At 40.3% G+C, this 13,808-nt stretch overlaps 1 protein-coding gene across 9 annotated transcripts in view; it reads right to left on the bottom strand.

The window, feature by feature from the left end:
* Positions 1 to 13,808, bottom strand: part of ndst1a (N-deacetylase/N-sulfotransferase (heparan glucosaminyl) 1a) — a 143,343-nt gene that overhangs the window by 8,097 nt on the left and 121,438 nt on the right. For all 9 annotated transcript variants that reach the window (XM_057850241.1, XM_057850247.1, XM_057850249.1 and 6 more), the window contains 7 exons: positions 12,217 to 12,345; positions 11,364 to 11,546; positions 10,730 to 10,826; positions 10,308 to 10,431; positions 1,994 to 2,168; positions 1,718 to 1,888; positions 1,484 to 1,593 (listed from right to left, as the gene is read on the bottom strand). In XM_057850241.1, the coding sequence (XP_057706224.1) occupies positions 1,484 to 1,593; positions 1,718 to 1,888; positions 1,994 to 2,168; positions 10,308 to 10,431; positions 10,730 to 10,826; positions 11,364 to 11,546; positions 12,217 to 12,345 (989 nt within the window). The remainder of the gene's footprint in view (positions 1 to 1,483; positions 1,594 to 1,717; positions 1,889 to 1,993; positions 2,169 to 10,307; positions 10,432 to 10,729; positions 10,827 to 11,363; positions 11,547 to 12,216; positions 12,346 to 13,808) is intronic.

Consider the following 13,808-nt stretch of genomic DNA (forward strand, 5'->3'; position numbering starts at 1 on the left):
TTCGAGACCATGGTCCTCAGTCAGAAAATGGTGGCATGCCCTCTCCGGGTTGGGTATGAGATCCTGCCCCAAGTGGAGGAGTTTAATTATCTTGTCGTCTTGTTCATGAGTGAGGGTACGAGGGAGCGGGGGATGGACAGGCGGCAGCGTATGCAGTGATGCGGACTCTGCACCGGTCCGTAGTGGTGAAGGAGGAGCTGAGCCGAAAGGCGAAGCGCTCGATTTACTAGTTGATCTACGTTCCTACCCTCACCTATGGTCACGAGCTGTGGGTCGTGACCGAAAGGACAAAATCCCATATACAAGCAGCCGAAATGAGTTTCCTCCGCAGGGTGTCCGGGCTCTCCCTTAGAGATGGGGTGAGAAGCTCGGTCTTTGGGGAGGGACTCTGTGTCGAGCCACTACTCCTCTGCGTTGAGAGGAACCAGTTGATGTGGCTCGGGCATTTGGTTCGGATGTCTTCTAGATGCATCCCTGGAAGGGTGTTTCGGGCATGTCCACCGGCAGGAGGGTCCTGGGACGACCAGGACATGCTGGAGAGACCGTCTCTCGGCTGGCCTAGGAACGCCTTGGGATTCCGCCGGAAAAGCTGGTTTAGGTGGCTGGTGAGAGGGAAGTCTGGGCTTCCCTGCTAAGGCCGCTGCCTCTGCGATCCAACCCCAGACTAAGCGGTAGATGATGGATGGATGGATGTACGGACGGACGGACGAAAGTGACCTAGATCAGATTTGGAATGGTCCACTTTCATGCGACCTTTCACGTTCAGGCTGTCAAGTTAATGCCTCACTCGGGTCAGAAAAACACGACAAAAATCGGATTTGTGCATTAAGACCTGCAGTATGAACCTAGCCTTACTTGAGTAATTTTTTTGGCCTCTCTACCCACCTCTGATGGCCGTGAAAAAAACAAATACACAACATCAGAAGTTATACGGCAGACTACAGTGATTTCCATGAAATTAAATGCATCGTCTAGAAATTTAATACCTTCTGAAATTTCCCATTAAATTAACGACTAATTATGACCTTGGTTATCAGGATTTGAAATTTAAGACTTTTTAAGGATCCTCGGGAACCCTGCACTGGATAATAAGGCAGACTATCAGTTTTGGGGAAGAATAAAGGATTCAAAGTTTTCCTTTTTGGCCAAAAAATAAGTAGTACAAACTGTGGGATATTAAACAAAATAAAAACAGGCAGTAAGTCATTCAGTGACTAAGTTCACAAGTTGTTTTTAAATATTGAAAGTGCCTCAGCAACTACATGTCTCCCATTTTTTCACTGCTTCACTCAAGCAGAAAACTCATTCATAACTCAAATTTTGGCTTTCAACGCGCACAGAAAAAAATCTGTCATACTGTCAGATAATTTTACTTGAATTAAGCAAAATGCTAAGGCAAAAGAAAAATTTGACAAAACAGGTCAAACAGCATATCATTTAAGATGTCTTTTAGGTTTCGCTTGGGTGGCAGGTGCATACTCACGCTAGGATCTTGTGGTAGTTGATGATATTAGTTAAGCCTAAGAACTTTTGGATTTTATCCATAACAGAGGCAGGCTCAGTCTTCAGTATCTGTCCATCCAAGACGAGCAGCTAGGATAGATGACACAAACTCATAAGAGAAAAGTCATGTCGTTTCACTGTGCAGATGCTCCTAAACAACAATTTTTTCCAGTCTGGGCTGATGGCTAATTAACTAAACACTACAAATGCATACCTGGCTGGAGTGGTAGTAGTTAAGCCAGCGCTCCAGGTGCATGGCGTACCACCCTGGCATCAGACAACGATTCTGTAGAACCCGCAGCTTGGCCGGACTGTCGTGGCCGGCCGTGATGACATCGTGGAATGAGTATTTCAATGCGACCTGGTCATCGTGGGCTCTTTGGTGCTGCAAGTGTCGAATTTATCATTTCATTACACACGGCACAGTCAAGTTGCTAAATCACTCTCAATGAACCAAAAGGTGTTATGGATCTAATGAGGCGTTCCCCACCTGGTACCAAGAGTACGCTCTGTCGGCTGGGTTGATGAGGATTGTGACGATCTTGGCTTTGGGCAGGAGAGCTGCGGCCCTCTGAGCAGCCACCTCAGAATCAAAGTAGTTTGCACTCTTCTCAAAGTAGTAGTCTGAACTCGCATTGGAGGGCAGAGGGAAGTACTCCATATACCTTACAACACAAACACTGAAAGTTAATGGCGGTCACAGCCTGTGAATGCTGCTACTGTTTTTAACACACATGATTTGGCGCTCACCACGCGTCACAATCTGGCGGTAAAAGCTTTACGATCCTGAATTATTTCCAAGACTCTGTTCTCACTGAACCTTTCAAATTCAGAGAGCTTGCATGGTTATGGCCTCATATTAATATCAATTATTCTATTAATGTCAGTCATTAACAGAGGCGGGTAGAGTAGCCAAAAAAATGTACTCAAGTAAGAGTAGCGTTACCTCCAGTAATATTACTCAAGTAAAAGTAGTCATCCAAAAAATGTACTCAAGTAACGAAGTCTTGGTGAAAACAATACTGAATTAATGAGTAACGTGAGTAACTGCTTAAGATGTTTGATTTTGAAAATTGTTTTTATTTTTTTTTTTAAACAATGGTACAGGTAGGGATCGGAATCCCTACCTGTACCTGAACCAGTTCCGGTTCTGTGTGTTTCAATTCCATGGAATCGTTTGGCAGTTTATCTAATGATTCTCTTATCACTCCAACCAGCACGAATTACGTCACGTAATTTACGCATGTTACATGAAGTCGAATCAGCAGTTAAGACTGCATGATTACTCAAAGAGTAACCACTCACCAAGTATAATCTGAAGAGTCGTCGCAAATAGATTTTGCATTGATTTTCACAGGCCACGTCATTATTCATTAGACTACTTAAAGAAATTGTGATTCCCCCCCCCCCCCCAAAAGTCTATTAATGGGTCTATCGTGTTCCTCGTCGAATACTCTATAAGAAAAAATATAACATATTTGCATCTAAAATAATCAACGATTTTATTAACGCGCTGCGTATTCTGGAACCAAGAATAGGCGTAAGGTGCGCATTTCGTGCAGAGTGCGGCGACCTGTTAATCTGTGTGCATCCATGAAAGAATGTAAGTATTTCCTCTTCATGTCATAAAGTTCATACGATAAGTTAGAGCAGTTACCGGCGCGACCGCTTCGTGTTTTTACTGTTAAATCGGCTGGTTGCTCCCGCTCGTCCTCGCTGTGGCGAGGAGAGCGTTGTTTACATTACTGTATATTCGCGCTGCACGATGTTGTATCCATATGAGTGTAAAGTGCTTAGTTTTCGCCACTTTTATGGCCAAGATGACCGCATTTGCACGCAGCGTGCTTCTGGGTTGTGCTCGCGCACTTGCGCCTCCCCAACTTTATGTTCATTGTACTGTGCGAGTCATGTACTGTATGTTTGTCATTGACTGCTTTACAGTCAATTTGCATTGTTTATTGCAACAGCACTATTATGTCATTTTCTTTCCTTTCAGAACCACACATACTGGACTGTCTCAGAAAATTAGAATACACAATATTCTAATTTTTTGAGACAGTCCTGTATATATACACAGGACTGTCTCAAAAAATTAGAATATTGTGTATTCTAATTTCCTGAGACAGTCCAGTATACCTACACATTCCAGTCTTCTTCCACACACATACTAGTACATCAACATCTTTCCATGCATGCTCTTATCTGCTCATCGTGTGAATGTCATATCAAGTGCCATTGCCTGTACTGTATATAGTTGTGCCTGTTGCCAAGTTGGATTAAAAGTGCCAAAGACCAACTCCACTCTCAGCTCCTTGTGTTCTAACCGACACCCCGAGGTGAATGAACCATAGAACATATTGAACCCACAACCTCATAGTCCATTAGTCAAAATTAGAATCAATAAGAGAATCGATATAGAATCGAATCGTTAAGTAATATCGCTAATGGAATCTGAATAGTAAAAATCGTATCAATTCCCATCCCTAGGTACAGGTAGTCCCCGGGTTACGACGTACCCGGCTTGCATGATTTCGACTTTACGATGCCGGAGTCTCGTCCGCCATTTTGTCATCAGTTGTTGATGTTGTTTTTTTAATAATGCTATCTTTTGTTTTGTGATGCATGCTTTTATGTTGGCGCTGGAAGCATAGAGCAGGTAGTCGTTCCAAACGCGAGTGAGAAAGAGAGAGGGGAAAAATTAAAGCTGCAAGCCTGCGCGCACATTTGTTGCTTGTGAAGCATCCACAGAGGCAACACCTGTATATAACACCTTTTGTGCTGTTTGTTGTGAGTTTTCAATTGTGGTCAAATACTTTTGAGTTTTGACTTTGAAACTGTGCATCCAGCTCTCTTCAGGTCATTGACCACCTTCTGCCGTGTAGTTGTAGGCTGAGCTCTCACTTTTCTCATCATGAGTGAAGCCCCACGACGAGAGATTTTTACAAGGAGCACCTGGCCGAGGTAGATTTTCAGTCATGTTTAGCCTTTTCAATTTTCTAACAATTGCTATAACCGTTGATTTATTCTCACCGAGCTGCTTTCCAATTGTTCCACAGGCTTTTCCAGATTTGTTGAGCTCAACAATTTTTTTCTCTGGTCTCTTTTGAAAGCTCTCTGGTCTTGCCCATGGTAGTAGTTGAATTATGACAGACTGTGGGGTGCACAAATGACGATATTGTGCTCAAACGGGTGGTGGGTGGGTGGTTACTCACGGGATAAAGTTGGACTTTTTTTTTTCAAGGTAGACTGACAACTCTTTGAGTGTCATAATTATTGCTGATTCTCAGGGAAATATACATTATGAACCCCAGTAAATTACAAATATATATATATATTTTTTAAATCATACAATGTGATTTCTGTATTTTGTTTTAGATTATGTCTCTAATAAGTGGAAATGCATCTATAATTGAAATTTCAGACCTCAACCTATTCTCTATTGGGTGAACTTGCAAAATAACAAGGAGTGCAAATACTTCTCCTCACTGTATTATTTGTAATATTAGATATTAAGACTGTAGTGCTTGCAAAGATTGGCAGCGGAATGTTGCGTCAGTCACAGGAGTAAAGCTAGCTTTTCTCCACCAATGGGAGCGTCGCATTGCCGTACAGAATGCACCAATTAGGAGTGTTGCGCTGACACACCTGGGTGGTAACTTTACTACCCAACGCCGTCATTTATGAGTGTTTTTGTTGATGTATACATCGCAGGTACACATTTACATTTCTAGGGCACTGTTGGCCAAGAAACGCCTTCACAAACTATGGTTTATCGCGTTTGTGAATTTTCCCACTAACGTGTAAGAATTTGCACTAAATTGCCGTCCTGCTGTCTTCCCCAATTAAGTCTTTCTAAATGTGCTTTTCAACACCAGGCTGTAATCAAGTTCTCCGTGGTGGTATAATAACGTTGGCTATGACTAACGCCTTTGTGCTCTCTATTTTCAGCACAATTTCTTTACCAGAGCACACCAATTCAGAAATGCAACTTTTACTCCATTCAAATTCTTATGTATGGCCATGCAGGCCATTCTGCCAGTGATTGCACCTTTTATTTGTATTGAACTTAACTTTCAAGGGCGGGTGTTAAAATTGTTAAACCATGTGCTACGTGAAATAAAAATGATTGATTTGGTCTTGTTAAATATAATACAGCTTCTTGCGAGGGCAAATTATTTTATATTGGTGTAGCAATACCTCCAACCGTCAAGATTTGTGATCTACCCTCGAACATGCCTGGGTTGACACATTGTTGGCAAATATTGTGCATAGATAAAATTGTATCAAACCATCACATCGTCAGCCCAAACAACTGAGTTTCAAGCCACGGCCATAATATAAATTAGGAAGAGCCCAGATGCAACAGATGCGTGATTGGTAATTATTATTATTAAAGATGCACCGATACTGGTATCGGTAGGGGGCGCCGATCCAGCCCGAAATGGTGGTATCGGTGTCGGCGAGTACCAACAAAGACGGCGCTGATACCATTTACCGGTCCAATATAACATTTGACCGCAGCCTTTTTTTTTCCTCCTGCCGCTCACTACACTCTGTCTCTGTGTTGTGTGATGACACGTGAACATCAAGCAGCTATCGCTATTGGCCTGCTCCAGACCAATGAGAGCGGGCCAATAGCCACTCCTAACCAATGACAAGGCAGCTTTTTCATATGGAGGAAACACAAACCAGGAGTAATGGCGGCGGTCGGGAAGTATTTCAAAATAGAAAACCCGTCGATTAAAATCAATGACTGCACGCAAGATTTGCGGCCTGAAAGTTTCGAGATGTGGAGTTAAATTGGCCAATTTCAATATCTCGAACCTGATAAAACATTTGAAGACGAAATGTGAACGAACACAACGAGTTTGAGCCTGCAAGAGGAGGAGTGGTATCCAGAGGAAGGGCGCTGGACCGGAGCAACAATCTCTGGTCAGTTCACTACGTCTACTTTACGTTTATTGTGTTTCACTGAAAGAAATGCCGCAGTAATACCTAGTAATACCTGCACAGGGTACAGGGTTACAAACGAGAGTAGCACACTAACAGAAAAAAACCCAATGCAGGGGCGTAACAAGCAAATGTAGCGAGACTATAGTGCAAGATGTCAAATGGCGATCAGCAAGGCAAAATACCTTTGAGATCACCCGTGCTTAAATGCTGCGCTGATGAGCCTGCATTGGATTCAGGTGCGACGTCAGGAAAGCCCCCATGACCAGCCCAGCAACAAGACACAATCTAACCAGCAGCAGAATGTGACAATAATATCATGAAAGTTGCACTGTTTGGCCTTTGAGAGGTTTTAAAAAGGTTTATTCAGTTCATTCTGAGTTTATTATTACGAATTTATTTTTACTTTCTCACTGTTGGGCTAGCATTATACATGTTTTATTAATTTCATAAATGTAGCACTATTTTGGCCTTTGAGAGCCAAAGGTTTATTCAACTATTGTCTACTAGGGTTTAGTAGACTATTCACTTTGTACTAGTCTTTTTCCTATTTTGCAAAGGTAAGCAACAGCCTGACAAAGCCTTGATAGCAATGATTTCACATCCAATTATGTAGCTCTTTGGAAAAAAAAAAAGAATTATATATATATATATATATATATATATATATATATAAAACTGGGGTGGTATCGGTATGGTATCGGCCGATACTGCACAGCCAGGTATCGGTATCGGGGCCTAAAAAATGGTATCGGTGCAACACTAATTATTATTATTATTATTTTTTTAAATGTGATCTTCACACACCAGGTCTCAATTATTATTTTTGTGGACTCTCATTGTATAAGCGCCCAAACCTACGAGTTTTTAATGAAACGAGTAGGGATGTCTTATCCGATCAGGTGATCAGAAATCAGGCCAATCGGAAAATCGAATCAGGTGAAAAGGATCGAGTTTTTAATTAAAAAAATATAAATTTATGCTTTTCTGCTTCATGATCGTATAGCGCCACAGCTGCTAAGCTGTGCGGCCAAACTGTCCAGCTTGATTTGTTACTTAAAGTTAACGATGATTGACAGGTTTGTAGCTTTGATCTTGCCAGAGAAGCTTGGTAGCTCGACGATCAAAGGCAGAAATGCGTCAATCATCGTTAAACATGCACAAGTGCTGTGGAAGCATTTCATAAAGACACGCATTTTTCTATGTTATTCTTGTTTAAAAATGATTCACATTATAAAGGCGGCATAGTGGGTACCGTACCACAGTAACGTGTTTTGAACTTTTGTTCAAAAACAAAAACACACACACACACACACACAAAAAAAAAGTTTTTGGTATCTGATCGGGACTTCTTAAAATCAGGTGACTTGGACGCAAAAAAATTCATCGTTATGCGAGCATATTTTAACAATATGAGCCTCTTTCACTTTGGATCCCCAAGTGTCTTAGCGCCCCGCTAGGTGGTAAACAAGGATCTTGCATCAACACAATCCCTCATCTGCCCACCAGCCGCTCATCCTTGTCTCCAGTGATAGACATTCGTATCCAAGTTCATCCGAATCATTTGTGCTTACAAGTGAACATTAACCATGTCCCCGGGTTTACTTACACCCAAAACTTTTGTTTTGTTCATGTTATGTTGTAGTTTCCTTTAATGTTAGAGTATGTATGGCTGCCCCTTCTCTCTCTCCTCTTTCTAGGATCGCTCGCACTTTCGTTACATCGCTAGATTTCAGCGGTAAGTGGTCGTATATAAATAACATTGCTTTAAGCCTTTTAATTTCTTCTTTCCGATCATTTTGCCTGATGGATGATGACTTAAATGATTATTTTAGGGTAAAATTCGGGGTAACGGGAAGTGTTGCACGCATTAACTGGAATTAAACAATTTCTTATGTAGAACATTCACGTTACGAGCTTGGTCGTGGAACGGATTGTGGTCATACCATGAGGGTCCACTGTATATTTTTTGAATTATTAATCATAATTTTTAAAGGGTACCACAGATAGAAAGACATGTAGTTTTGTAAAAAAAAAAAAAAAATCAAAAAATAAACTAGTAGCCATTGTTGTTGACGTCGCAGGGCAGTGCCGTCGCATGACCACGCTGCCGTACTTCACAGTGTCACTCCCCACTGTATGTAAGGTAGTGATTTATATACACTACAAGGTGTCAATGCCGGGTTTCAAATTAATAATTTATTAGTGCTGGCCCATTGTGATTTACGTTCATTTGAGTGTTGTCTTCACAATAAACAAGTCTCCTGATAATGGCTCCCAGAATCATAGTTTGTATATTGTGACTTAATATCACCATCCAGTGTATTTGTTGAGCTAAACGAGTTGCTAAAATGCTTAGCGCTTGACCAAAGTCTGAGTAATTTTTTGTGTATTTTGCATATCTATTTTGATTGTGAATTTGTGAATGCCAGTTCTCTTTGCATTGTTGTGTAACTGTGTGAGAATAGGGCCTCATTAATACAGATTGAAACACTTTTCCTTTTGTGAACATTATTTTTTGAGATATATGAATATTATTTTTGTTGTATTTTCACTATATGATATTTATCTTTGTCGGAAGGAGTTGCGGAAGCTTATGCCAATAAACGCCTGTGTCCACACTCTTATCTCTCTGCCTTACACGCAACTGTGGATTAAAGGAAAACTACGGCATCAGTCAGAGGACAAAACGCACTAATTGGCTTGATCCCTAATTAATTTAAAACTTGCCATTGACATCTTGTGGCATATTTAAATCACTATCTTACATAATTAAAGAGTGACACTTTTTTTTTTTTTTTTTTAAAGTGACACATGGAATTCCGGCAGCGTGGTCATGTGACGTCACCTCCTTGCGACGTCAACAACAATGGCCACCTACTAGTTAAAATAATTTTACAAATTTTATCGAAACAAAAACATTAAGAGGGGTTTTAATATCAAATTATTATAACTCGTACCAAGATTTAGCTTTTAAGAAGTACATGTCCTTCTTTCAGTAGTTCCCTTTAAATATTTTATGAATAAATTAAATAATAGCCGATTCAGGGTGTACCCCGCCTACTGCCTATAGCAAGCTGGGATCGGCTCCAGCACCCTCGTGACCCTTGTGAGGATAAGTGGCTAGGAAAATATATATTCTTTTTTAATAAAAAAATAAATTATATTAATTTAAAAGGAATAAGAATAGAAACACACTCTGGTTATTTTTATAATACTCTAAAGTTGATCTTCTGACAACAATAGACGTGTTATTGATATGAGGTGGCAGGGATGACTGTGTATGCTTATTTTTCAATGTTATTGACATGGCTTGACGTCCAATCCATTTTGACTGGGAAGGCTGCCAGCGCTCATTCGCCGTCCACCTCTCCAAGTCAAAATGGACTGAATGTCTAGCATTGTCAATGGCAGCAAATACGTTTAATGATTGAATTGTGCTTAAAACGTAAACCATTAGCTATTTAATTGATTAAGATGCTTTTGGTTAAAAACAGACGATGCGGAACAGAAAGAAGAAAAAACGCATTAACTTCGCACACCCCAATAGGGTTTATCATTGCCTATATGTTTACTTTCACCAGTAAATATTAAAAAAAAAAAAAAAGATTCCAAACAGGTGATTAGTCCAACTTTGCCCTTAAAAGGTATTGACTAACCCTTGCTCTTCTTTCCCTATTCAAGCTAAACAGAAGTAGCTCCTCCTAATTTCTCAGTCAAGATACAGTGTGCCATTTAATGTATTTCTTGAGCACTAAGGTGACTCAAGCTGAACTACTTTTCTATTAGATAGTGCTTTGGCACCTTCTTGTGGCATCTACGGGCACTTCAGTGACCTCAGTGTGCTTTCTTACCAATCGATGCCTCTGTGGTAGTTGTGGCCATTGAAGAACTGGATCTCCTCAAAGGTCTCTTTGCTGGGATAGTTACTCGTCAAGTCGGGGTGCATGCTAAGGAACAGGTAGAGCGCTGTTGTGCCTGAGAGGGCAGAAAGAGACAGAGTGGAGTTGACAGCAGGGAGGAAATAAAGAGCAAGAAAAGAGGATTAAGCGAGGACAAATCCAATTACTTTGTACCTCATACAGTGAAGACAGACACTTGTGTAATGGAAACTGCATAACAGAGCAGTAACACTTTAATAACAAGCCAGGGAGTTGAAGTAGCAACGTCTCTAATTTCCTGAGAGCTAATCAGACACTTTTAGAGCAAATCAACACGATGAAATGAAGTCATGTTTACTGCAACCTGTAGGGGGGGATGAAGTACAGCTTCTCACCTGTCTTCTGAGGCCCAATGACAAGCAGCTTGGGGAAGCGGTCACATGTTTTCTCTTTCGACCAGATGTCTTTGTGCCTTTTGTCCTCACATGGATCCTGTAAACGCCGCAAAAATCCCCACAAAAATTTCATGGCTAAATGATATGATGAAGCACAGTCATATGTCCTTTATATCCTAGTGAGTAATTACTGCTACTGCACTCCACAACAATTTTCTCTTGTCAAAAGACCATCATAATTATGACATGACACTGACACGAGCATTAATGAATGCTTATGATAAATGTCATTTTGTGTCATCTGGCAAATTATCCCACTTGTTAATCGATGTAAAGCTCCGAGCTGGACATAAATGGAGTTAGTGACATAATTAATAGTGGCATTAACGCCCATGGTAGTGTCATGTCATAAATATGACTGTCTTATGGCAGTCTTATGACGCCACTGTCAAATAAAGTGTTGCCCAGCAACCCAAATAAACCAACAAATAAGCCGCACTGGACTATCATCCGCAGGTTTCAAAATGGGGGAAAAAAGTAGCAGATTATAGTCCGAAAATTAGGGTACTGAAAAGTGGCTTTATTCACCCAAAAACAGAAAATATTCTGAAATGAACGACCCGTTTGTTCTCACCTGCCAGAGCGGATCTCTCTCAGAGGGGAAAAGGCTAAAGTATTTCTGAGCCAACTGTACAGGCGGGAGGGTCTGCATCTTTAGATTTGTCCAGGTCTTGACAAACATCATCAAGCTTTTAAAAGTGTACAGGCCAAGACGGTCGTTCCCGTAGTTGGACAAATGGGTCATGAAGATGCTGATCTGTTGGGAGAGAGGCTGCTGTCAGAACTAAAGATGAAATTGCCTGATGAAGAACAACTGGTGACAGGAAGGACGGGCCAAAGTGAGAAAACACTTGGACACTAATAAAAGGTTGATACAATGGAAAAACACATGACATTTTTGTAGCTTTGAGACTCATCATTCTCAATTTAGAGGGAATCTTAAAACCATACGCCACGCATCACTGGACACACTATAGCTATATAATAGTTCATGTGGAGAATAGAAAATGAAATCAATTATGGTCAGAGGAGTGTAGAGTAGAATGCTGGACTAGACAGCACAAGGACACGGAATGGAATTAATTTTAAGATGACGTATGGCAGTTGAATGCCAAACAGCTGGGATGCGATGAAGATAGTAAGACAGCTAATACACTGTACAACTGCTACTGCTGCTTCTACTGCAAGTAGTACATTTTCTGTATGGTTTGTTTATGAAAGCAGGTATTTCTAGAAAACAGTGAAATGCAAGTACCGTTTGGAATAAGCATGCAACAGACAGCTACAGCACTCACAGGAAAGCACAAAGAGATGTCGCTGGATGACTCACCAGCGAGTCATTCTCCTGACTCTTATATAAATTCAATTTAACATTACCAGTTAACCAAGCACCAAAATGTGTCAGACAAAGGCTGCGTTTGACTCACCGGGTTCAGCAGAACCGTGAGGAAGAGTTCTCCCCCATTGATGAGCTTGTCAAGCTCATTGGGGCTGCCTGGGTAGTCTTTATAGAAGATAGTGTGTGTGAAAAGGCCGCACGTCTGCCTGGGCAGCACCTGTGAGAACACATTAGGTAGGGGTGTGACAATACATCGAAAAGGTGATACCGTATTGGCCCGGATATAAGACGGTGTTTTTTGCATTGAAATAAGACTGAAATAGTGGGAGTCGTCTTATATTCGGGGTCTAGACATTATATCCATTCACGATGCTAGATGGCGCCAGATATCACTGAAGCGACATCTGAACTTCAGGAGTAATGATCTGTCATGACAGATCTCAGCTACTCTCAAGTTTAACCAGTTTGCATTATTTTATTGCAATGTTTTTCCTTATTCAGATTTATTTCAAGACTACAGTTACAGTTAGACCTCGCTTTGATGGTTAATGCAGTTATTGCAATTTTGTTGTTTTATCACAATAGATTGGTTTATTTACATTTCAAAAACCAGAAGCCATTGATTTACGAATGTGATTGCACTTTAGTTTACAAATTTAAATGTTCAGATATTAAGATTTGAATGAGGCAAAATAACACGCTTTTCTTCTCAAATATATTGTTATAATCATTTGTTTCAGATGTACTGTAACTATTTTCTATATAAAAATTAATTTGGTGTTCAAGTCTTTTTTCAAAGTCTTTTATCAAACTTGAGTCTTGAAAAAGAGGGGGTCGTCTTATAATCAGGGCCGTCTTATATTCGGGCCAATTAGGTATATTATGATATTTTGTAGCCCAAAAGGTTATCGATATGCTCCCACCAAGAATCGATATATAGTTTTAGAGAAGTGTGGCCGTTTTAAAAAGGAACCAACCGGTTGCTACTAAAATCTTCCATTAGAATAGTGTCTATGTTAGCTCACTGGTTGTCATTGACGCCGCTCGACATCCAATTAATTTTGTCTAGATTAGACCTCTAGCGCCGTCAATGGCCCTGACACCAGAACATTCACAGCTAGTGTTTTCTGGGCATTCACAGGTCACTTCCTGTTCATTTTAGGGAATTTACAGGTTACTTCCTGCTCATTTTGAGCAGTGTTGTTTTTGTCAACGATGACGACATAGAAGTTAATTCGTAAACGAACACTTTTTTTCATGATGATGACGAGACGAAAACGAGCTAAAAACATGTCTGCCGAGATGAGAAAGACGAAAATGCGCAATAGTTTCTGTTGCATGTTCACAATGTGTGACATTTTATGTGTTGTTAGCCAACATTGTAGCAGTCTGGCTTAGGGCTGCAGCTATCCATTATTTTAGTAGTCGATTAATCGATGAACTAGTTAGTTCGAATAATCGAGTAACCGGATAAGGAACATAAAAAAATTAAAATACCTGAGCCTCAAACACTATAAAAAAATAAACAAACAAGGATCTATGTACAGCAAAAGAATAATTGCCTAACTTGCATAGCAAAATCTGCTATCTTAAATGCTATAAAATGGAAATATATGTAAAAAAAAAAATATATATATATATATATATATATATATAATTTTTATTAATGCTGTAAAAAAT

This window comes from Corythoichthys intestinalis, chromosome 11, assembly GCF_030265065.1.
Source record: "Corythoichthys intestinalis isolate RoL2023-P3 chromosome 11, ASM3026506v1, whole genome shotgun sequence".
NCBI classification, from domain to species: domain Eukaryota; kingdom Metazoa; phylum Chordata; class Actinopteri; order Syngnathiformes; family Syngnathidae; genus Corythoichthys; species Corythoichthys intestinalis.